Here is a 24,371-nt window from a genome sequence, read left to right as displayed (position 1 = left end):
GGTAGGATTTGCTGATGTTTAAAAGATGTAGTTGGCAAAGAAAACTTGGTATTGTCAACAAAACACTGAATTGTAACGCGACCTTGGTACAGTTGGTTATGAATGGGGATTACTCGGCACCAAACTTGATTGCCTGGTGTCTTAATGGTTTATTTTGTTTTAGTAATATGTATTTGCATGGATCTACTTTTTCAGAGTTTTCTTTTTTTTTCTTTTGCCCTGAAGCGTTAGTTATGTATTTAAAATTAATGATAAATTCTAGATTTTGGCTTTTATTTGCTATGGAGTTTCAGTTAATGAGGATTTGTCTTGTGCTTCACCTTCTTGATCAGTTTTCTTCCTTCTTGTTTATTTTGTTCCTGTATTGTTTCCGAGATCATCACAGCCTTACCTTACCACTGCCAAGGGGTAAATGTTAGTGTTAGACCACATCTGTTGACAGTAAATGGGAAGGGCTGGCTGTAAAAATCCATGCTTCTCCACGTCTGATTAAATTTTAAGATAGGAAAAAGTACTTTTTTTAGCAGTGATTTTGTCACTGATCTTTTATGACCTTTATTCTTTCTCTAACCTCTTTTTTTGTTCCTCCAGGTTTAGTAAAGGGGCGCTTTCAATGTAGATGCCAGGAATCTTAAATTATTCAGGGATGTGCTTTTTAGATGCTCTGCTTCCATCTTTAAAAGCCTGTTAAAGAGAGATTCTTTACATAGGCTTCAGGTAGCTGTATTCTTCTGTCATTTTAACTAATGGTGTAGGATATTCCAAATGCAGTTTAAATGAGGAATAGCTTTAATACTTATTTATATATTTGCAGCATACAAAGGAATTATTTTTTACATTACCATATTAAAAATGCTTCTTTTGTTTTATTTTCTTTCTGTTTCTTTTTGTGATTTAAATTTCAAAAGTGAATTTCAGAATTAGAAGAGCATTTTCTGCTTGCTTTAGTATGGCAAGAGCTGGTGAGAAATTGACAGAGGTTAATTTTCCCTTCTTTTGACATATTTTGGAGAAGAAACCCCACACAATAAAAGCAGAAAACACCAGAATACTAGGTGTATTGAATAGAATACAGTGTACAGAATACAGTGAAAGGTCTACTGAAGTCAAAATGAGGTATATTTACTGGAATTAGTTTTGGTTTTCATGCAGAATAGTTTAATTTTGCAGCTTCTAGAAGAGATTTTTGTGGACTAGAAAAAATGTCATTTTTTAATGTGATGATTCACTTCATAGGCAGCTGGTAGTCATGTCTTGGTAGTGCACAATGTTCTAGAAATTACAGTTGGTAGCGTTTTGGTTGTGGCAAGTTGCACACACCAGCATCTTTTCAGAGTTTCTTTTTTGAGATTTATTTTATTTTATTTTATTATGCCTTTATTTAGAGTCTGTGTGTCTGGAATAACCTTTTCTTTGAGTGTAGCTCTGCAAGTGTGGTGCTACAGCAGGCAGTGTGACAAATATCCTGCAAGGTGGTGCTACTTATTCCTGGTGCTGAGCTATTCCCTGGTAGGGCTTTTGCTGCAGCTGTGTTTTGTTTCTTGCCACTTGTCTTGAAACTACTTCCTTCCATAGGTCAGATGTTGTCAAATAGAGAGACATTTGCTTACTTCTTTTAGTCCATGCCCGACTGTGATGGATTCTTTCTTAAGGGCTGTGAGAGTCGAGGCTCTGCGGTTTGTTCCTGCCTTTAGCTTTGCATGACCTTGGGCATGTTGCTTAACATCTTTGTTTCTGGTTTGAAGTAGGTACAGAAATGCATGGATCACTCTGCTGTGAGATACACAGCTTTCTTAATGATCACTTATCTGGAGATCTCAAAAGCATTTTACAAAGACAGTCCAGTGCAATTGCTGTTGTAAGAGCTGGAGAGGTCAGACTGAGGAGTCGATGCTGACCACCTTATCTCCCTTCCTAGTTGCCTTAGATAGCCTTGCTTCTTTCATTGTATCCCTGAGCACTTGTTTCCTTTGTTTAAAGCTGGACTGAAACTGTTACCACCTGTTAACTTTCTTTTTCTTTTCCTATTTTTTTTTCTTAATTCACATTCAAAAGAAATTAGGATTTGGTGTCTTTCAGAAAACTCATTTTGTAGCTCATTGATGGGCATTAGCCTGTGCTAATAAGGGTTTTGGTTTTCTTCTTTTTCCTCTAGAAGGCTTTTGGAAATATTTAAATATCTGCCATATAGTTGTGACCATAATTGCAAGATTTGATTATTGAAAAAGTTTTACCATGAAGGAGAGTGTGGACCGTAATGCCTTTAATTTGTGATCTTAATAGTAGAGAATTTGTGGGCTTGCTTTGATTTTAATAAGCAATTTCTGTTTATTTGCTTATCTGCTTGTATTTTTATACTAAATTTCCAGCTTTGAAGGTGCAAAGATTTGAGATTCTCTGGGATTGCAGTACTGGTAATGTCTCACAGGTTATGTAAATACTTGTGGTGGTAGTAGCCCTGTGAAACAAATTAGAAGACCCCCATCAAGAACATAGCTTTTGATTTTTAAAACTTCTAAAGCGGAAGCTTTCTTTCAGAGTGCCCAGCAGGCTGTGATGTGAATTTTATTGCTAATGGAAAGCTACCTCTGGGCATCCACAGAGACAGCAGACACCTCATGCAGACCGGTTTAACTGCTCAGGACCAATCTGAAGCTGATGGTCTCCAGCAGTGTGGGGCATGGGGGAGCCCAGGCAGCTGGACAGGGCTCTTCCTGCGGGGTTTTGTGCCCCTGTCTGCCCACTGCCCTTCCACTGCCATGTCCCTGCTCATCCGAGCTGAGTTAGTTTCCTTTCCTTAGAGCCCTGTCCTTGTTTGCTGCTTTATTGCAGATAAAAGGCTTGGGTTGCATGTGAAGGTTATCAGCTAATGAATAAACTTCAGTCATCCTGTCCTGTGATAAATCTGTCTCCTAGATCAAAGATGAAGCATGTAGACCTTTTTCCTTTCAAATGGTAATTTCTTAAGGCTGTCAGGTCACTTCCTAACGGCTGTTTACATGAAAACAAAAACATTAAACATATTTTATTCAAAATGTTGAATTCTCAGATTTGAAAAAACCTTCTATTTCCTCTCTGAGGGAGCCTCCCCTCCTTTCTTCTGTGGAGGTCTCATCTGTGGAAATACAAGTGATCCTCACATTGTAACTTGTGGTCACGGCAGTATTTTCTTAACACTGCCATTGTTTCTGTTACAAACCAGATAGTTGTTAATTTCATCAGGAGTATGTGTATGTATTAGAATATTTTTTCACTTCCAGTTGTATTAAAATGTGCATAAACTTCTTTTAGCTGTATTTTCACACTGAAACCAAGCAAGGCAGACTGAAGGGTCTTTGTGATTCTACTTTGATACAAAACCCTTATTCTCCTAAAGCTCCTTTCCATGCAGTGTTTTTGCAAAATGAGTTTTGTATTTCAAGAGCAGTGTAAATACTGATTTGAAAATCTATAAGCTCTGGAATGGTCTAAAATAAGGAGGCAGTCTGCAAGCTGAGTTCATCCACTTCTATATATCACATATGTTTCTTTACATAAAATGTGTTTGCAGTCTGTATAATTTTTTTATCTTTTTATTTCTGCTTGCTGCCTCAGCAACTGGAGATAGAAATCAGGCTCTCCTACAGAGTGCTGTGAAGTTTTCAGGGGATATACCAGTTAAAAAAAAGAGGAGAGAGTGAAACTCCTCGAGATGTCAGTTAAGCACTGACATGCTTAACACACATTTGTGTCATGTAGGACAGAGTTAGCCCTCTGTAAGCTTACAGGAAAAATAGCCCTTGTTTCAGGTTCTAAGTCCTTTTGTTTTGGTGCATTTCAGTACTAGGAAGTAGTTACAGTGAAGCCATTTATAAGCTGATAAATATGCAAAAATGATTATATTTATTAATTCTTTTGAAATTTAGAAGTCATCAGTGTTTTTTCTTTAGGAATGGTCTAAACCTAGTTTAAACTTGTAAATGGAAAACTGATTATTTTATCAAGGCATGTGCTTGTCTTTTCCCTGAGAAGGACTCTTTTCTTTTCCTTTCACTTATTCTTCATTCTCTTTGTCTTCAATACATTACTCTTACCAGTTCCTGGATTCTAGTATGACCTTGATGGGGTGAATGGAGAAGTGAACTGTCTTGGTAAAGGATATCTTAATTCTTACATATCTATTTCTTCTATAAGCTGAGGATTATGCATGTTAGAAAAGAGTGAATCATTAGCAGCTTTATTTCTGGTTGTCTTTTTTCCTGTGGCTGTTTATGAACTTATTCAGCAAATGTGGTTGCCAGTAAGTTAATGTAGTGAAATATTTTCTAGCAATGACATTTACTGCCGAGTCCTGCAGTCACCGAATAGGAAGGTTACTGACTGGCCAGGTTTTTGTCTTTGAATTTATATATTATGAGTCGTCATCAAGGACATTTGAAAAATTACATGTGCAAAAACAATTCCCAGTCTTGCTAATTTGATCCTCTTTGCTCAAAGGTTGTTTCCTTTCTGCTTATAATGTATACCTAGAAAAGGTAAACAGTTTAATTCTTTTTTAATACTCTGTCTTCATGCTGTAACTGAATGCAATATTTCCTTACTAACAATCTGTTAAAAAAATTTCACATGGCCAAAGCAATACGAGAAATGGAGACAGCAAGGACTTTTTAAAGTGTCAGTATTCTGTAAAGACAAAAAGTTTCAAGCATTTTGCATTAGAATTTGGGAGCTGGATTAATACAAGTCTATATAGTCAGTGTGTGTGTGTGAATATATGTATATGTATACATGCATACAGGAAATACATCATGTAATTGTCAGTCTAACTGATTGTATGTACTTATAAAATAATCATAAAACTTTAGGAATGCTTGGCTTCAGAAAGCATCAGCAAGTGTATTAGTAATGTATGTTCAGCGAGTCTCACATACATTAGGAATGCTTTAAGTAGCAGCAGAAGCCTTAAATATCTGTGCTGAGCATGAGCACCTGGTTGCAGGTGGTCACACTTCCACTGGCTCCAGAAAGAGCACTTTGCTAAGAGTCTTTGAAAATCGGCCTACTTAAATATAGTCTTGACTTTATGTTCCCAGACGTAACCACTTCTGACAATGGCTGCTTTGTTTCCCTGTTGAATCAGTGATAAAAATTGTGAGCTGAATTTTACTGTTGACTTATTTCAGTGGCCCGCACCTTTTCCACTGGAGACTGCAGGTTTTGCAGTAGTGAAGTAGAGAATTCGATTTCAGCCTTGCTTGAATGATTTGTAAAAGTGATCTTGTTAGAGTTATTACTGGTGAACATTTGTGAAAATTGAACATTGAAGCATGGAGGACACATGTATTTAGAGTGGTGACAGTCCCTTTCTCCACATGAAGTAAACAAACATCCCATTAGCTACCCTGACTTAGTGTTGTTTTATGAATATATACTTATTGTTAAAGGCAAAATTGAATTAAAAATAATCTCAAAACACAGTTTTGTTCAGTGTTAGTGCCTAACATTGAGAGCCGCTAAAATAAAAACAAATTGTAAATAATCTTTTAAATTAGTCCTTTAATTCATGCTAGAGAGCACTCAGTGTGGAGTCCATTTCATTATTTATTGTTTTCTCTTACTTTTGCATATACTTGAGTAGCTATCTGACAGGCATGATTATCCTTGAGGATAATCTTTTATTAGGATGCTCTTGTATTATGAGGATATTCCTGTTTTTATAGGGACACAAACTGACACGTTGGTTATGGGTCTCTAAGGGTAGGCTCCTGAGGCTGAGCTACTTCAAACTAGAATCAACCTTCTGACACTGGTTGTTTGGATTATGGCAGAACCAGCTATTAAATCCAGCTTCTTTCACATTTTGTCCAGCTGCAAGAACAAGATTGGTGGCCCTCTCATTTATAGATGGCTGTTAGCTCTTTGCATGAATACATCAGAAAAGAACAACAAAGATAATAATTATATTGATGTAACTTGAAACTTTTCCGTAAGAGGCGAAATGAGGCAGAATCAGTTCCGTTTGTTTTCTGCTGTGGGCATCTTTCCTAAATATCAAGGTGATGATACCTTTAAAGCAATAAATAGAAAATACAAAATTTTTCATTTTAGAGTTTATTGTTATGTTTGGTAAAAATGCTTGTTATAGTTTCCAGAGTTTTCTTCATAATTTTGTTTCTATAAAACTATTTAAATCCAGACCTGAAATGTCAAACTGCATAGTTACCTGAAGTGGAAAATGTGCATGTGTGTGTATGTGTAAAATGCTGGTATATTATTGGATATTTTAGTAATGGAAACTACGCAATGCTTAGCCATTACCTCCCACAATTTAAATTAAATTTTGAAAATTGCTGCAAATGGAGATCCTGTCCTCAGAAAAGCACACAGACCCTGATATAGTGGCCAGCTCTTCTCTTTGCATTTAACTTTATTGATAATTCCCAGGTAGGAATACAATTTAAGTTTTCTCCCAGGCTTGATTTTACATTAAGAACTTCCTCTTTAGCAGAAGCTCTAAAGGTGGATTGCCTCTTTTTGCACCCTGCCTGGGAGCCTTTGAAGCCAGATACATTATCAGTAACGGTAGGAAAAAATGCCCTGATCTCCTCCCTGGATTTTAACAAAGCAAATGCAGGTGAAGAGCAGCCCTGTTTCTCTGTGGAGGTAGCAGATGCAATGTAGAGGGATTAAAAAGTCTTCGGAATTTTTTTTCCCTCCCTATAATCATCTTCAGCTATCCACGTGTTTTAGTTCAATTGCTACAGAACCCAGCTGGTTTAATTTTATTAGGTTACCGCTTCCTCCTCCAGAGAGCCCTAAGCCTCTGTTTATTTTGGGGGCAGGGAGAGCTCTTAGTCCTGCCTCACCTGCTCTCCTCAGACATCAAAGTGAGCCAGTTCACTCCTCCTAGCTTAATCCTTCCCTTCTCCCTCCCACCAATGTTCTGCAAATTTCCTTGTATTCTTCCCAGTAATCCAGTGCCCCCGGTATTTGTCAGCAGGTTCACTCTTACCCTGGAGGTACTTGCTAGGAGGCAGAGACCCTCTGGCAGCACTTTCCACTCGACTGCCTGCAGCTGTGAGTCTCCTACAGCTGGACAGGTAAATTGTCTGGAAAGGAAGGAGAGCACTGCAGGAAGGGGACATAAATCGGAATAAAACAGTGCCTGTGACAGCATTTCTGTGGGATTGCTTCTTTTGGAGGTTGAGAAACTGTGTTGGTAACTGCAGCTCCTGCTGCCTGAAAATACTTTCCAGACAATTCTTAATGGGAAAGTGAAAATCTTTTGGGGATAGAGGCAAAGAGGGATCAACTAACCACAATTGTGCCAAAATGTTCCATGCTTGAGGGTAGAAGAGTAGAGACAGTTTTCTAATACTGTATGGCAGTTCAGCCAGGTAGCAGCTGCCCAAATACATTGTCAGTTTGTGACAAAGGACCTATTAGTGCCTTACCTAGGTATTTACTAGAAGCCTCTAGAAAAGTTTGCCTTGGAATTGCTCTACATTTGCATTTTAGCGAGTAGGTTATCTTTTATTGATATTTTCTGAAACTTACTCCCCCTACTCCCCAGCCCAGTGGCTTACCCTTTTGGGTGGGCTTTTTACTTGCTGTTATACTGAATATACTCAGTGAATAGACTATGAAATTTTTGACTGACATGGTCCTTTGAAATGAGAAGTGAAGTGGCTACAAATATATGAATTATCTCAGTGGTGCCTTCAGGACTTCCAGTGTCAGAAGGCTGCAGGTGTACCCTCAGTAACTAATGAGCATTTCAGAAATTGCATCTCCACAGATAAGCAAATCAGGGATATCTTGCACTAAAAGTGAGGATTTATAGAAGTGAACCAATTATTAAGCAGAATGCGTACAACCTCTAATATTGTGCTTCCTCTCCCACACTAACTGGGAACCCCTCCACCTCTCAGGGGAGGCTACATCTGTCATGGCAAGAGGGTCTTGGGTTAGCTGCCCAGAAATAGCTACACTGGCAGAATTTTTTAGTGTCTTAGCACACAAGCTGTAGAAAATTCCAGTTAAAGAATGACACTTACTTTCCTTTGTGAAGAAGGTCCTAGAAGAATTTCTTTGCTGAACAGGGGCAGGACCATAATGTTTAATTGTCAAATAAGATGTCCTGCAGGGAAATGGCATATGCCTACATTTTCGTGATGTTTCGTTGGTCACCTTTTCCCTGGGTATAAATGCCCTTGTATAAATCTGCCTGATGGATACTGATGCAGACTTGGTGCCCTACAGTTGCAGCGAATTCTTCTCTGTTTTCTATTTCAACACTATTTTTGGCCTCAGGTGCTAATCTCAAAGACTTCATGTTAAATCCAGATCATAGTCAGGATAGGGAAAACTATGTTGAATATAGAGAATTAACATAATCTAGAGATGAACAGGTGATTCAATTAATTTAGAATTGAGTTTCATCGATGCATTCTTTTTGTCTTTTAGTCATTAATCTGTAATGCTTTTTGCTTAAAAAATTAGGAAATAAAAAACCCTGACTCCAAAGCAAGAGCAAGTTATTTTAGCAAACAGTGCTGGCTAAGATGGATCCATTACTGTAGATCTTAATGTCCAGAATTTTCCAATATCAATTGTAGGAAAATGGGCTGTTATTTTCCATCTTGCAACTCCTTGTTTGTAAACAAAAATAAATTCCAGCTTTTGCTGCAGTTTGTTTTCACCTACTTGCTACTTTTTCCTAAGTCAAATTCAAAATATTTTTTTTTCTATTCTCATACCATGTCATCTGAGAACATTCCATGTAGGCTTTGAGGAAAAAATCCCACAATTTTGGGCTGTCTTTTATTCTTTACCTTCCCCCCACATCCTTTCCCACCCCCTAAGGATTGTAAAGGCTATACTATTGCGTAGCATTCATGCAATTCAAGTAGACCATTAATTGACATGTACAATATTGTAGGCTTTAGTTTGGAAGAGAAAATAAGCAATTTGTTTCATTTTGCAGCATGAGTTCTAACTGTTATTAAAGTGCATTTGTAGTTGCATATTTTCCAGTAAAGGTGACAGATTACTTCAAAGCTGGTATTTTCTTTTTGTTAAACAAGGTTCTCAAATAGATCCATCTTGCCCACGTATTCTATTCTTGCCAGTTGGCTTTGAAAGCTGGTGCTTGGGCTCATCGTTCAGAACTAGCTTCCAAAAAATGAGGTCCCATGCTGTTTCTATCTTTTGAGCTGGTAGGAGCTGGAAGGATCTGATCTGAAGCCAAGGCGAAGACTGAATTGATGGAATCATATATAACGGCTTTGCCAAGTGCTGCCCAGTGATGAAGTCCCACTTTCTGGGAAAGAGCACTGAGACAAGGGGTGGCAGAGCATTCTCTGTGTTAAGGGCTGTCCAGAGATTTTCTTTTTTGGACTTAGAGTTAGGTTACTACATAAGAAAGAACTAGCTTTTTATTGAATGCTTTTTCACACATTTACAAGTTGCTACTTTCTTCTGCATGCTGCTTACCCATTTTCTCCCCAGTTATACATATCCATTTGAAGAGGAAAAAATCCTTCTGCTCTTTATTACAGTATTACACATATTTTGGCCATATGTAACGTATCATTGCAGAGGCATGCTTGCATATTCAGTATGCTTACTTTCATTTGACTCTGTGTGCACACAGCAATACCCAAACACACATGCAGACTGTTTCAGGTGAGCGATCACTACTTGGTGAGTCTAGATGGAGCCCAGCTCTCTTTAGGTCTAAATTCTAGATCTTGAAGGCGTTCTAGTTTTCTAGATGCAACTGTAAAATGGAGAATAATATCAAGATCATGTATTTCTTCAAAAAGATACTTGACAAGAATGCATAGATTCCTCCCATCCCCACCCTCCCTTCCCTTGCTAGCAGGAAAGGAAGGTAGTGAAATTTGTAAGGTAGTGAAAGTTCAGGTCTCTTGTCTATGTTCAGCTTTTCTATAAACTGCCAGGATAGTCTCTGAAACCACAGTGATGATGCATATCTGTGTGTCAGATATCCAATTTGTCACCAACTTCTTCCAATATCTGGCAGAGAGCAGGACCTAAATGAAATCCAGTTGACTGGAGCTCAGCTAAGATCTGATAGAGGTGACTTTGATAGATAAATGGTTGAAGAACCTGGTGGAGTCTGTGTAGATGTAATCTCTTCAGCCACTTTTAAATCAGTCCACAGCCTTCAAGTCTTGCTCATTTCTGCAGCTCTTGCAGTGGTCAGAAACAAAACGTTTTTTTGCAAGAGATTACCTAGCGTGAAAACAACTGCAGATCTTGCCTCAGTCGTCCATGCTTGCAGTCACTTCTGTCTTCAGCTGTAGCAATTGTAGGTATTTATAGGCTTTTTATTCAAAATCTTTGGGAACAGTTTAGATGGCAGTTCTTGATTACCAGCCTTTACTGTCCCAGCTCTCTTCATGTGTCACCTCTCCTACATGATATTTTTATTTCAGGTTCTGTTAGTATACGAGGCTGCATACCTCATCCAGCTGCAGCACAATAACCTCTGGAGTATGAATGAATGGTCAGCTATGTCGAGTGCCTGCTTCTGATGACTCCTGAGCATCTCAAAGTTACCAGTAAAACTTCTCATCAAAATATATAGTACAATGAAATTGAAAGAGCACGCTGCTTTGGCATCCTGATGTCTTTAATCTGATTCTTATTGTTGAAATTCAGAGTGCAGCTGTCTGCAAAGCTCTAAAGCTCAAATCATAATCATCTAGAAATAAATAATCAATACATGCCTTCCAAAATGCAGAAGGCTGTTGTTTCATGAGTTGAATGCACACTTTTGAAACCTCTTTGGAAAATATATCTAAAGCCTGGCATTCCCACCTAGAAAGAAGAGAAAGTATATAGTTTCATAGCTCATTCTTAAGGTAAGCAAATACCTATACTGAATGTATGATTCCAATGTTAAGGTGACTGTAACAAAAATAAGGCATTTTTAGGACTTGTGAACACACAGTGTTGTGCTTGGATTTTTTAAAAATGTTTTCTGATAAGAGCAGCTAAGTCACTGCTATCACCTAAGACATAACTAGCATTTTATGCTCTTTGATGAACTGTTCAATAAACTGTTTAAAAGCAGATTTTTTTTTTTACTAATGCCTACCTGTTGTACTTATAGCATAAATAATTTGTTTGAATCATCAGGTGAGTGCTGTTAAGTTATAGTGAGCGAGGAAAATGGCAAAAACATGAATTAGGGTCCCTGTCCTTAAGTGTATTTCAGTTTGCATTTTGATAGCAGTTTAGAAATGTTATCGCCTGTTTTGTCACAGACATAATTCACATCTTTCTTCAGGCACTGTAAACAAGAGAAATGGTTTAATGGCTCCATAAAAGGCACTCTGTGCTGATAGCTGAGATTAGACCCTTTAGTAATGGATTTTTGTGTGTTGGGGGAAGGGGAGGGCTTGGCAGAAGTAAATGTACTGGAAAAGAATCTTGGAGAGACTCTGATGTATCTGAAGTGCCTGCTGCATTGCTGTATGTATCGAGAGATAGATTTAGAGTGTGACACTGTTGCCTTTATCAGTACAGGGGCCTTTCCTTCTTGCATTTGAAATTTTACCAAGTATTATCTTGGTTCACCTCAGTCAGTCTAGTACCTGGAGTTGTAGTGGTATCAACTTAAGTATTTTTATGTCTTCTGTCTTTTCATCTTGCTGTTGAGTCAAGTCTCCTATATTCAAGTATGTTCAAGAAATCTCTCAAAACTTACATTGCATATTAACCATTTTGCCTTAATTGATGATAAAAATTAGTGAGTTTATTTACAGAATTGTGTTTAGAGAATGATTTGAGAGCATAAATTTGAAAAACAACTCAGAAACAGCGTGTTTAGGCCATGACTTACTGTTACTTTCTTTTCTCTTCAGGTACTCAAAGTCCTCAAACATAATACATGTGAATATAGTATTAATTAGGTGACATCAGAGTTCACTATCAGGAGCAAGTGTGGTACAAAATCAACTGCTGTCAATTGATTTTATACCATATAGTAAATGTTCTTGACCCACAAGTGTGGATAGGACATCTTTGTCTCTTTGGTCAGTAGTGTAAGCATTGCCTGCCATTAGCCAACATCACTGAATTACCAGTTATATTTCGTGGCTTTTTAAAGTATGTTTAAAACCATTCTTTCTCAGAAACAAGATATTATCATGTGTTCTGGGCAGGAATCTGAAGTTTGAAAGTTAAAATGTTACTTTTTGTTCAAAGGAGAAATGACTTGCCATTTCATATAACATATTCCTAATTTCTTCTTCACCTTGAATAGTCATCTCTTGAATTGAAAAATATTTTAAGCCATTGCTTAATGCTATGCATGTCAGGCCCTTCTCAAAAGAAGTAGATTCAGTTCTGTTTGTACAGAGGTGGTACACTTCCTGTTTCTCAGGCTAGAAAGTGTGCATATCAGACTCCTCTGAGACAAACCAATTCCTCCTTTGACTTCAGAGTTCTTGATAAAATTGTTCTTCATTTGAGAGGTGTGGTTCTTCATTCTTTGGGTGTTATTATGAACAAAATGTTCAGGGATTAGGCTGTTGACAGATAGCAAAGTAGAGCAGCACTTCTGAAGGATGGATGGCAGGTTCCACCCCATGTTTTTGCATGTTACATGTGAGCTTACTTTGTGGGGAAATCATTATGGCTTTGTATAAAATCTAGTTCTGTACAGCAGCACATTATGTATAATATGCAAGCCCTTTTACTCTGCAGATATAAATAGACATGTTTATGCACAGAGAATATGCATACAGTAATTTATTATACCTTCATCAGTTTGCTACAAATGGCAGCAGTCATGCTTGTCTTATATCTCTGTGTTGGCTTTGGAGATGCTCCAGACAGGGTCTGTGGGGCAAGGGTCTGTTTCTGATACCGATAAGCCTGACTTTGCATGGTAGTTGAGATGAGGTGTTGAAGCCATCCATCTAAATACACGCTGTAAGATTGTTTGCCTTTCAAGTTCGGAGGTAGTTATCTGTAAGTAATCACTCGGGATGAAATCTTGGCCCTTGGTCACTGTTTAATAAGACCATTATTAAGGCAGAGAGCCCCTTACTTTAATAGGGTTGAGACTCTTGTTCTGGGGTTAAGTAAAATGAATTTAGCATCAGGAAGAAAGAAGTGGTAAGGAGATGGTTGTTTAAAATGTCATTTTGTTAATATGAATGTGTTGGTAGCTGGTATGCTGCACTAAAATTAGATTGTATAAATAAGCAACCCTGCTCTCCTCAAAAGAAAGAAGATTGAGAACATAATATAAAATCCAGTTTAGCAAAAGAGTGGTATGTTTAAATTCTCTTTTAATAGGTGCACTATAGAATGAGTGTCACACTAAAATCAGAAGTGACGGGCAGAGGGTTTCAGTGATGGTATGAAAACTGTTTTGAATGTTTGAAATTGTATTGTTAAAATAAGTCTGTCATCTTCAGCCACACTTAAGACATGTCCTGAAAGAGCAAGTAGCCTTCAAGAAAGGCCCCCAAAAAGCAGTAAGTATTTTTATCAGCCTATCTTTTTTCCTTTCTACCTCTAAAAGTGGAGTTACAGATAAAGCTTAGCATGGTGACTGTGTCAGGGGACTGCCCGAGGAAGGCTTTAAATTTTACAGTTACATTATCTTTCTGGCTGTAGTTAAGATAAAGATCTAATATAAAATCACTTTGGTCTGTAATGCTTTCTCTAAATGAAGTGAAGGTGTTAACCTACTTGATTTGATACACTTTACCCTAGCTTATAAAGCTGGTAGGAAGGTGAGGTAAACTTTAATTAAAACTACAGCACAGATGCCTTCTAGCAGTGTGCCCTGTACCTTGCTAGGACTGTACAGTAAGCAAAATAAAATGTACCTCGCAGTTGAGGCAGCAGGCTGGAGCCGTGTTCAGTGAAAGTAATTTAATTAGTGTTGATCATGACTCCAGATGATGGTGATTTGATAAGGAATAATTTAGTACTTAACAGCCTTTTACATGCACCAACTCCATGTGGGAAGGTAAAGCAAATTGCACAAAATGAATGTGCTGCTTTCACTTGTGCTCGTGCCAGTGAGCTGGAAAACTGCCTGTTAGCAGACGTTCAGGCTCTCGGCGCTGTGATGAAATACCCAGCCAGTTCTCCGCACAGGGCTGTAGTGTGGGAGTCTCTGTACTCCCGTTATTTAAAAATAAATAAGGGAAGTAATTTTTCATAACAGATTAACTCCAAGGAAGTAGCAAAGTAAAAAAAAAAAAAAAAATATAGAGCAGCATGTGGCCTTTGTGCAAATATGTGATACTGGCTTTAAAAAAGAGTCTTGTTGCAGTTGTGTTTTAATTTTTTGATTCAAGTTAAAGTGATTGCCTACCTTAGCTTTGGAGCCAGCATCCCAGAGTTGTGGGGCCCATCATATACATTAAATGTATATGCATGCATTATTTGACCAGACATACAAAGGAGAGTCAGCAGTAAAAGTTCACTAGAAGCATCCTGAAACAAACTACTGGATATCAGCCTGCTTTGTGATTGCTTTGGAAAACTGACTGAGCTGCATTTTGCCATGTTATTAAGTCTGAGAATCATTTTTCAAGAAGTCTATGTGGGCTTTTTTTTAGTGCAAGTTCAAACAGTTTTATTCAGGAAGAATTCTTTTCTTCTTGTGATGTTCACATTTTCCATCTCCATTTCCTAAGTTGTTGTGCTGTGCATATGCATTTCTATATGTTTTATTGTCTGCTTCTCCTTTCTAATCTTTCCACATAACTGGTATTGTCCACAAAATATAATAGCTGAATAGGAGTTTTCTGCTAACTCTTGTGAGTTTTGTGAAAATACGTGTCAAAATAGAATAGTGTTATGTTGCAGATGACTCAACTGAAAGGCAGTAGTAGAAGCTGTCATGTAATAGGGTATGAGAGGATCTATTTGTGAAAGAGTTCTCTGAACATTGCCTAACCATGAGAAAACCCAATGCAAAAGTCTGGAATCCAGACCTTACTCACAGATGCCAGAGTTATGTGGTTCTGATGCTCACTTCTTAGCATTTCATTTATCTCCCCACTGAACCCTGGCATGTGTATGCAGATTCATTATTATCAGAAGATATGTGTCTAACAAATCTTCTTTCCCAAGTTCAGGTGCAAGAGAAGGGGTAAGATGCTACTTGATGGTATACAATGATAGCCTGGCTTTTTGCTGAGATTCCCTAACAGGAACTGCTGCATGTATGTGGATTTTTATGGAGATACAAGTGTCTGTGTCAGGCTGGAATGTGATGTTCGTACTATGGTGTTTTGGTGACAACATCAAAGTGATAAAATTATCTCTGAATTCTAGGCATCTTGGAGTTCAAAAATGCATTAACAACCTCATTTTATTTAAAACTTGAAAGGTGTGTTTTCAAGCTGTTACATACCTGTCTTTTAGTCCTTTGTCCTTCTAGCCACTTACTTAGGTCTGTCAGTGTCAGGTGAACTTTGAATTTTCTTCTGCTTTAATTTTGGTTAAGATTGGATATGAAATAAGGAAAGTTCTCTGGTGTAAACTAATTTGCTGGTTAACCTTGACTTTACTTTTGGCCTTTCCCTTAGTACAGACCACCTTGTGCTTCTAATTAATACTGCATTTCTGTCACACCCCCTCTGGGGTTTTTTTTAGCTTTTAAAAAGTATGACTTTTTTTTTGTTTGTGTCTATATCACATCTACTATTGAATTTCATCAGGCCAGGATTTTATCTTGTTTATTTTTAAGAAAAATTACTTAAACCATTTATTCTGATTTTTAAATTATGTTATTTATAATTAAAAATGCATATAATCATCCAGTTTCAAGGGGTTTCACTGCAAATTTTCAAGCATTCTGTGGGATGAAAACATTACTGATCATACACTTGAGGCTGATATATCTTAAATTTATTTTGGAGTTGTTTGTGTGATACTCTTTGAAGTGGACTACTATTGCATTTATAACTAAAAGCAACCTCTGATATTACTTAGAAACATTTGGTGCCTGGGAAGTATTTTGCCTCTGACAACATTTACAGTAGTTAAGCCAAATATAAGTGGGCTGTTATTTTCCTGCTAATGAGATGGGATGCTGGCCACCATTCTATTAAACAATAGAAGTGATAATAGCCAATGTGAAGGATCTCTGGTGTCTATTTTTCAGTTGACACTCAAAGAAATATTTGAAATATTTATTTCCTATATTGTTTTTATTATTAGAATTGTTTAATTAATCATGTGTTTAATTAGCAGTGTCGAGCTTACTTGGGAAAGCTAATTGTTGATATTGTACTTGGGTTTTAATTGCATTCTCCTTCTCTTTCCAGTGGCTTTTCATGGTCTCCCTGTGAAAATCAAGAAGGAACCCCATAGCCCATGTTCAGAACTTGGCTCCGCTTGCAGTCAAGAGCAACCATTCAAGTTCAGTTATGGGGAAAAGTGCCTGTACAATGTCAGGTAAAGTAATTAGGAGCATATTTGCAGTGAGAACTGCTGGCTTAAATGAGGACTGACGAAAGAGTAATAAAACCATAAGAGAGGTCTTAGAAAAGTTACCTCTTCAGCAGATAAGAGACTGATGAGATAATGCATTTAGCTGATGAACACTGATGGATTTGTTTACAGTTGTGTCAAACACTTACATAATAATTTTAAAGCAGTGTTTTTCATCAAAATGCACATCCTCTATTCCTCCTCCATGGGAGCTAGCCAGAGTTTAAAAACCCAGGGTACAAGCATGAAATAGAAGAAAGGAATATCTTGTTTTCTGTGAGCTGTGTTGAAAGTACTTTCAAAATGCATTATGTGCATTAGGAAAGAGAGATCTGTGTAACAGGCAAGGGATTGGCAGGTCTGAGCAACACATTAGGTATTTGACAAATTGTGCAGATGTTGTATCTGTATATTCCTGGGTGATTACCTTTTAAAACAGTGTTTCATTAGTTGCATTCAAAAGCAAGTTGTCTTCTTTTATAGGCATAGATAATAAAAGCTTTATTTATTTGTGGGTGGTGGAGGGGCTTGATACCTCTTCATTCCTTATTGACTTTCTTTTGGTTGCACTTACATGTCACTCCTTCCTTTAGTATCAGCAGTGAAGGATTTCTTATTGACATTTCAGTCTATTTTAGAATCTTTCATCTAGCTTTGATTCTCATCAATGTAGTATGAAAACTGTTAGCACTTAAAGCATTATAGCATTTAACTTTTTGGATATGAATGGGGTAAAAAAAGGAAAAGGCTTTTTTTATTTTGCCAGTTATAAGGAATGATTTTGGTTTCAAAAATCAAATGAATCCGTTGATGGATTTGATGGGTGCTAAGGGACCTGATGTAGAAAAGCATGCAAGCTTGTGCTTACTATATTCCTAATGTCTGCATTTCTCCTGGTTAGAAACAGGGATGATCAAAGTGTTCTCAAGTCCTTTCCTGATGTGAGACACCCTTGAAAATAGCATCTGTGTATTTGTAGGACCAGCAGTTTGAGAGAGAGAGAGGGGTAAAAAAACCTGTCAGGAGAGGCTGCTGACATCCTAGTATGGGTAGCTAAGCCAGCATACCATTGTTTTTCTGGGTCAGATCACTTCCCTCTGGCTGTATTGTTTTACTGTCTCACTTTGTGGTTTGTGCAAAAGAAAAAGAGCCTTGACAGGCACTGTCAGCTCTTTGTGCTCTAGTCCAGGTGCTTCTAATTTTATGTATTTTGTATACCTCCTGTTAGAATGTGACTGTAAGACTGAGTCCTTTAAAAATACATTTCTGTGTCTCAGAGAAGCAAATGCTGTGCTGAATCACTTGCCTCTAACATGACTTCTTCATTGCTCTTCCTAGTGAAAAGTTGAGAATTCTTCTGCCCCAAACTGATTCATAAGTTAACTATTATCAAAAGCTTCTAAATGGGGCACTTGTGGTGACTTTTTTTCTGGATGTAGATGCTATGGTTTTGGTTTTTCTTCTTTCTTTGGAAAAAATAACCTACCTTGCTTTTCCCTTGCTTTACTAATAGTGCCTATGATCAGAAACCACAAGTGGGAATGAGGCCCTCCAACCCACCGACGCCATCCAGCACTCCCGTGTCGCCGCTGCACCATGCCTCCCCAAACTCCGCTCAGACTCCTAAACCTGACCGCGTTTTCCCTACCCACCTCCCTCCATCCCAGTCCATTCCAGACAACAGCTTCCCTATGGATCACAGGTAAAACACAAAACATGGGAAGGATCCATGCAGAAGGTGTTTCTGTTGTGGCTCTTATATAGGGTAGTACTGGCTTTCTGCCCACCACTCTTCCCTTTTAGGTTGGGGGATTGAGGTGGAAACCAGCAAGGTTGGTAGTGTCAGAAATGTGTGTGCTTATGAAAGGCTGGCACCCAGCTTGGTGCACTAGTGTATGAGTTCATATTGGCAGTGACAGAATTTAAATTACATGTTGGTTCTGTCTTGTGAGGGTGGTTACAGTATGCTGGATAATCTCATCTAGCCTCTCTTTCCCACGAAAGGTTGGTCCCAACAGTCTTTCAAGGTCTCTTCCAACCTGGGCTCTTCTGTAGTTCTGTGATTCACTTGAGGCTAGAAAGCCCTTCAAGGTGATGAAGTCACTAGCAAGCATGTTCCTAATTATAAATATCTGGCCTCTCGCTAAGCAGTTCACATATCTAAGGGATAAGTGGCTATGTTACAGTGTTCCTTCTTCAGAATATTCTTTAGGAGGGTGGATCATTTTTCCAAGCCCTTCTGTAATGTAGCATTTCAAAAAAAGATGCCAACATAAACTGTGCTTAAATAACATTAGTCTGAGTAAAAGCCACAAGAGTTAGAGACTAGAATTAAAGCTTAAACTGTCCTTAAGTCACCCTGTTTTGTTTTGATATCTTAGAAATCCCCAGACAACTGTCTTAGCTCAGTTTTGCAACAGATATGTTCAGTGGATTTCCCTGTTTTTTCAGTCCAAGCACTTGTTTGTGGAATTCTATTTACCCTAGCCTTTATTGCATGAACCTGTTTTTGTATGCTGAGTTTTCATTGCTCTCAAACATTTAAAATTCCAATGGTGTGTAAAGAGATATATGTTCAGAAACTTGTTTTACCTCTTAACCATTATCAAGTTAAGAAAGACCTGAATAGAAAAACAGTTGTTGGGAGTGTGATTTGCATGTTTCTGCTCTAATAAAGGCTGTTATCTCCAGGGATTTGTGCAGATCACTTTTGAAGGAGGTTGCTAACGTTAATATTGCTGTTTTGTGCTCTGCTGAGATAGCTTTAAATACCACCAAGGTTCTCTACAAGCCCTTCTGGCCATCAAGAAACAATGAATTGTCCCCTTCACCTGTCATAGTCCCCATCTCCTCCCCAGCTGTGGACTGTGGTCTAGCCACAAAGGCCCCCAGTGAAGGCAGGCAGTGGTTTGGATTACAGGAGGGTGGATAAATGTTTTCCTGTACATACACCAAAGTCAAGCTGCCAGGAGACTGAAATCAGCTGAAGCTAAATGGCTGATGTGCAGAGAACAGTAGTAAGATTTTTCAGATGAAAAAAAATATTTTGTTATAAAGCTACTTGTAAAGAGAGCACTGAACCTGTATGTCAACCCTAACTTCAGTATTTATAGACATTTGCATACATCCTAGTATAGTTTCTGTACCCACAACTATTGGAGTCCTTGCTCTGTGCAAGCTTTGTAGGTTCTTTACATAATTTCTGCTCCCTCCCCGTCTCTGATATCCATGTTCTTTAGGGCATTTTGCACTAATGCTTCCCTTCTGTTATAGAACATCATGTGTTCTAGTAAAGTCCAAAATAGCTGACACAAGGAAGAAAAAAAAATCATCTCATTTTTCTCCATTTTTAAAGAAAGGTGGAACTGTAGTGGGAGATATTTTTTCCCCATTTTCTTATTTATTTTGAATCTTGTGTATGAAGCAAACATGTACTTCATATTTTTCTGAAATTCAAATTTTTGTGATTTACAAGGTGAGATACTACTATGTATTCAGAAAATGTCACTTAAACAAATGACCTGCCTATGTGAGTTCATATATGCATTTATAACTCAAGGCACAGTGTTTTTGGAACATGCATTGGTGGCACAAGATAGCATTAGTATCTAGTACATACAGCCCATACATCTTCATACAGGGCATGAGTATATGAACGATAAGTGGTCCTAACAAGTACCAACAGGAAACAAATCCACTTGTATAAACAAATGGCTTGATTCCATACAAAGCTTCCAGTACAACAAGTATTATTAACTTCCTTTGAGGCTTTGTGAGTGAGCCTGTTTCTTATTTTATCTTCAAGTTGCAATTTTCTGATTCACTCCTTGACAGTTCTTAATGATAATTTCTGCTTCTTTTTTTGGCTAATGAAAAAAGGAAAAAAAGGAAATGAATGCAGTGCCAGTCAGCCTAACTGTTTCATAATACATTTGAGTTTCTAAGTTTATTTTCTGCAGGTGTAGGTGGAATTGCAAACCCCAATGTTACAGCACAGTACTCTTTCTACTGCAAAAATTATAGTATTTACAGCAGCATTGGAAAAATTCATTTTGTCTCCACTACTGCATGGTAATAGTTTCTATCGCTGTAGTTTCCACAGTATTTATAATTATGCTATGATAGTAAATATTTGTCAGAACAAGTTACAGCAGTATTATGACAGATGGTAATAGAGTTTAAATTGTTGTAGAAATATGTACTACCTATGAGTTGATAGTCAAGGGTTTATTGCTTGTGCAATCAAACTCCTGCATTGTATACTTCACTCACACAGTTTTCTCCAAAAGAAAGTCTTTTGCTTGAGTGAACCGAAGCTGGTTCAGACCCGAAGTACAAGAAGCTCAGGAATGATTAGGTCTCCATTTTTCTTTTGTGTGACAGTAAGAAGCTTCCAAAGAAAGGCACAAATTTTTTTTTTTTTTAAGTGTCTTGTTTGTAATAAGTGCTAACAGGACTAGTAAACAGTTTGTTGCAAGAGCATTGCATTTGCTGTTGGTTAGTGTGGACACAATATTACTGCTGTGGTGATTACTACTGTGGTAATCTGCAGGAGATAACTGGAAGACATCATGCAGTTCATCAGGGTCCAGTGGGAAAAAAGCATCCTGGTATTCTTCTGTATGATTCTGAACCTGCAGATGTCCAAGTAATTACATTCAAGCCTTTTAGTTCAGTTAGATAGGTTTTATCTAAGAGAAAACAAGCATAGGCTCTTGAGAGTAGCATTTCATGTAAAACAAGATAATTTGAAATGAATTCTCTTCTTTTTTGCCTACTGAAGAGCATTTGGGAATACCAAATGGCAGTGTGGCTTGTACAGATTACAACTTTCATGTAGAAATAACCAAGGGGAAAAATAAAAGCAGGCAGGTAATTAATTGTCCTAGCAAAAATTTGCACCCTCTCCTTTTACGGGGGTGCTGACCTTCCCTTCCTGTTACAGCTGGAGTGCAGTGACATCCTTGTGAATCGATCTCTCACAACACTACCCCTGAGAGGACAGAACAGTGGACTTTTACCCTGGAATGTTTCCAAATGTTAGAGCAGACAACACTCTATAAAAAATGTGTTTCTTGTGGTCAGAATGATTTCTGTGTAGCAGTAAGATGGGTGAGAGTATATTAGAGTAGGAGCAAGCTGTTGCTAACGTTTGTGAAAGAGCAGAGAACTCTAACTACGCCTCCTTCATGTCACTGTGGTAGAATGTCAGTCTTTCTACTGTTTTGGAGCTGGTGCATTTCCTGTTTGCCTCTTCTGTTGAGGGAAGATATTGAAAGCAAAGAGGATGTGGTGGGGACAGGTCTTAGAGCTGGTATTAATAGGTGTAATAGGTGGGATTTTTGTTTCTTTGCTTGCCGCTGTTGTACAGTGACAGTGACCCTGATGGGAGCACTTGGCATGATCATAAGCAAAATGTTGGTTATTGAGAAAATGATACAGCCACTAATAACGACTTCTGAAGATCTTTGGGAAATGGAACGTAGCTGGAGTCCTTTACATGACCTCTCTAATTTGTGTTCTAGATTTCGCCGCCAGCTCTCTGAACCTTGCAATTCTTTCCCACCTTTGCCTGCAATGCCAAGGGAAGGACGTCCAATATATCAGCGCCAGATGTCTGAACCAAACATCCCTTTCCCACCTCAAGGTTTTAAGCAGGAGTACCATGATCCAGTTTATGAACACAACGCTATGGTTGGCAGCGCAGCCAGTCAAAATTTCCCCCCTCCTCTGATGATTAAACAGGAACCTAGGGATTTTGCATATGATTCAGGTAGGTGAGATTCTCCTTTAGTTCTGCAGAGCAAAACAATATGTGACTCCAAGCCAGTGCTATTGATGTTTTCATTGTATGAATTGAAACTTGCTCTTTTGACACTTATATCTCACAAATTATGTCTGAGACAGCTTACAAAGTATTAAGATTACTACATAATACAGTGTGGCTCGTGCTTGCTCTTGCTCTTTAAAGGGCTTAATTTTCTAGAAATCTCTGTCCAGAAACATTAAAGAAGTCGAGGAAGAAAGTAATGGGTGCAAATTTGCTTTGTTAAGAGGGAACTTGTTCTGTACTATCTCATCTTTGACCTCTGAATTTGTGTGCTCCATTTTATGAGTTCTTCCATTTGTGTGCCAGAAATAGAGAACTCTTTCTTCTCTTGCTTGCATTACTTTAAATCAGGAGTAACTCCACTGAAGTGGGGTTTATACAGCTATAAAACCGATGAGGGAGAAGAATCGGCCAAATTGGTGTCAGCTCCTCAGTTTGTGCATACTGCTGTGTTTGTGGAGGCACACAATCTGAGATGCCAGGTTGCTGATGTAGAGAATACACTGTTGCTATTAATAATGTTTATTATGATTGTGCTTATAGGGCAACTGGAATGGAACCTTATTGCTCTACAGACAGTACAAAACAGAGGAGGTGGTGGCAGAATATGCTCTCAATAGCTTCTGATCAAAATAGAAAAGAGAAGCAATAGGAATGATAGAAAAATCAAGGGAATAATACTGTAAATGTTTGACAAAATTTCAACATAATATTTCTATTATACTTGGAAAAATAATGAGAAAATTAAGAAGTCAAAAAAGAAATTTAGTAATGAGTACTAAGTAACAAGGCGAAGGAAGCTACAAAGAAGAAAGTTTGGAAAGGTGGTACGAAAAGAAGCTGAGATTAAAACATGAGGAATGCTCTAGGTGGGGTTAAACAGTTGATTGGTATGGAGCCAAGATAATGCAATCAAATTGTTGTTCAGTTTTAGTGTAAGTGATTTCTGCAGCTCCTCTTCAGTGTCTGCCTTGGTCCTGCTTTGTGCATGCTCCACTGTTGAAAGGGAGGGATTTCAGCATGTCCCAGCCGTGCTTCTGGAGGAGAGTACATTGCTTTCGTACACATCCATGATGACTTGGGCAGGGGGAATGGATGGCTCTGTCTGACTCCCCCTTCTTCTTGACGCTGCTGTACTCCCAGGGCTTTCCTTCTAGTTCAGTCTGTAGCCAGATGCTTTTGCAGTTTATTTTCCAAAGGCTATATGACAGCTGAGTTGAAGTGTCCTTTGAAATTTCAGCTCATGCAAGACTATCTTGCAATTTGATATAGTGCAGAACAGTTTTTTTATTTTCTTTCTGTAGCTAACTTAACACTGTTTATCTGGTGGGGTATTTTGTGGTTTCATTAATGTAAAGTGCTTGTTGTAGAGTTGATCTCGATGTTAGAATGGGGGAATTTGGCAAGTTTTCCTTTCTTATTCTTAACAAGCAAAAAACCAAAGTTAGGAAAATTTGAGTTAGCCCTTAACAGGGAGGGGACCAGGGGTGAAATATTTCTCCAAGCTGAAACATAAGACAAGATGAAAGTGAAATTGAATTACAAGGATCAGATCCAGAACTCAACCCATTCATTGATGAGGGTTCTGAGATCTGTGGTTTTGTGGAGTTATGTATCTTTGGTCCTAGAGCATATGGGAGAGACTGTGTAGTTCATGTGGCAGTGGATAATAAATGGGGGACTGCAGCTTCAGGCACTGCCAGTCCCTTGAAACCTTCACAAGCACCATTATTGATCTTACTAAATTAAAGGTCAAAAAAGGATCCTTTTGTAAATATGCTTCTTATTTGGCTCAGAAGTGGGATCTCCTTATTGCATACTGTTGCTTTAAATCTGGACTGGCTGCTAACATTCATCTTTCTTTGGAATATTCTGTATGGAAGAAAGCAGGAAATTTTATTCTGAAATGAAGATGTACAAACTTGTATCCAGTCCTGTCATGTCTATTTATTTTGTGCCAGCAAGAACAACATTCCACTTTATAATAATTATCTCCAAGCAAAATTGTTGCTTCTTTTGTAGATGAATGATTAGTTTTTAAAAATGTAATAGCTGTGTAACC

At 38.0% G+C, this 24,371-nt stretch overlaps 1 protein-coding gene across 3 annotated transcripts in view; it reads left to right on the top strand.

Moving 5' to 3' along the window:
- The window catches only part of ETV1 (ETS variant transcription factor 1), a 64,716-nt gene that overhangs the window by 17,852 nt on the left and 22,493 nt on the right, over positions 1 to 24,371 (top strand). For all 3 annotated transcript variants that reach the window (XM_066564963.1, XM_066564888.1, XM_066565034.1), the window contains 3 exons: positions 16,314 to 16,443; positions 17,993 to 18,181; positions 22,005 to 22,252. In XM_066564963.1, the coding sequence (XP_066421060.1) occupies positions 16,314 to 16,443; positions 17,993 to 18,181; positions 22,005 to 22,252 (567 nt within the window). The remainder of the gene's footprint in view (positions 1 to 16,313; positions 16,444 to 17,992; positions 18,182 to 22,004; positions 22,253 to 24,371) is intronic.

The sequence above is a fragment of the Molothrus aeneus genome, chromosome 1 (assembly GCF_037042795.1).
Source record: "Molothrus aeneus isolate 106 chromosome 1, BPBGC_Maene_1.0, whole genome shotgun sequence".
Classification (NCBI taxonomy): domain Eukaryota; kingdom Metazoa; phylum Chordata; class Aves; order Passeriformes; family Icteridae; genus Molothrus; species Molothrus aeneus.
Note: the sequence above shows the minus strand (reverse complement) of the source record. Positions and strands in the feature narration are given on the sequence as shown.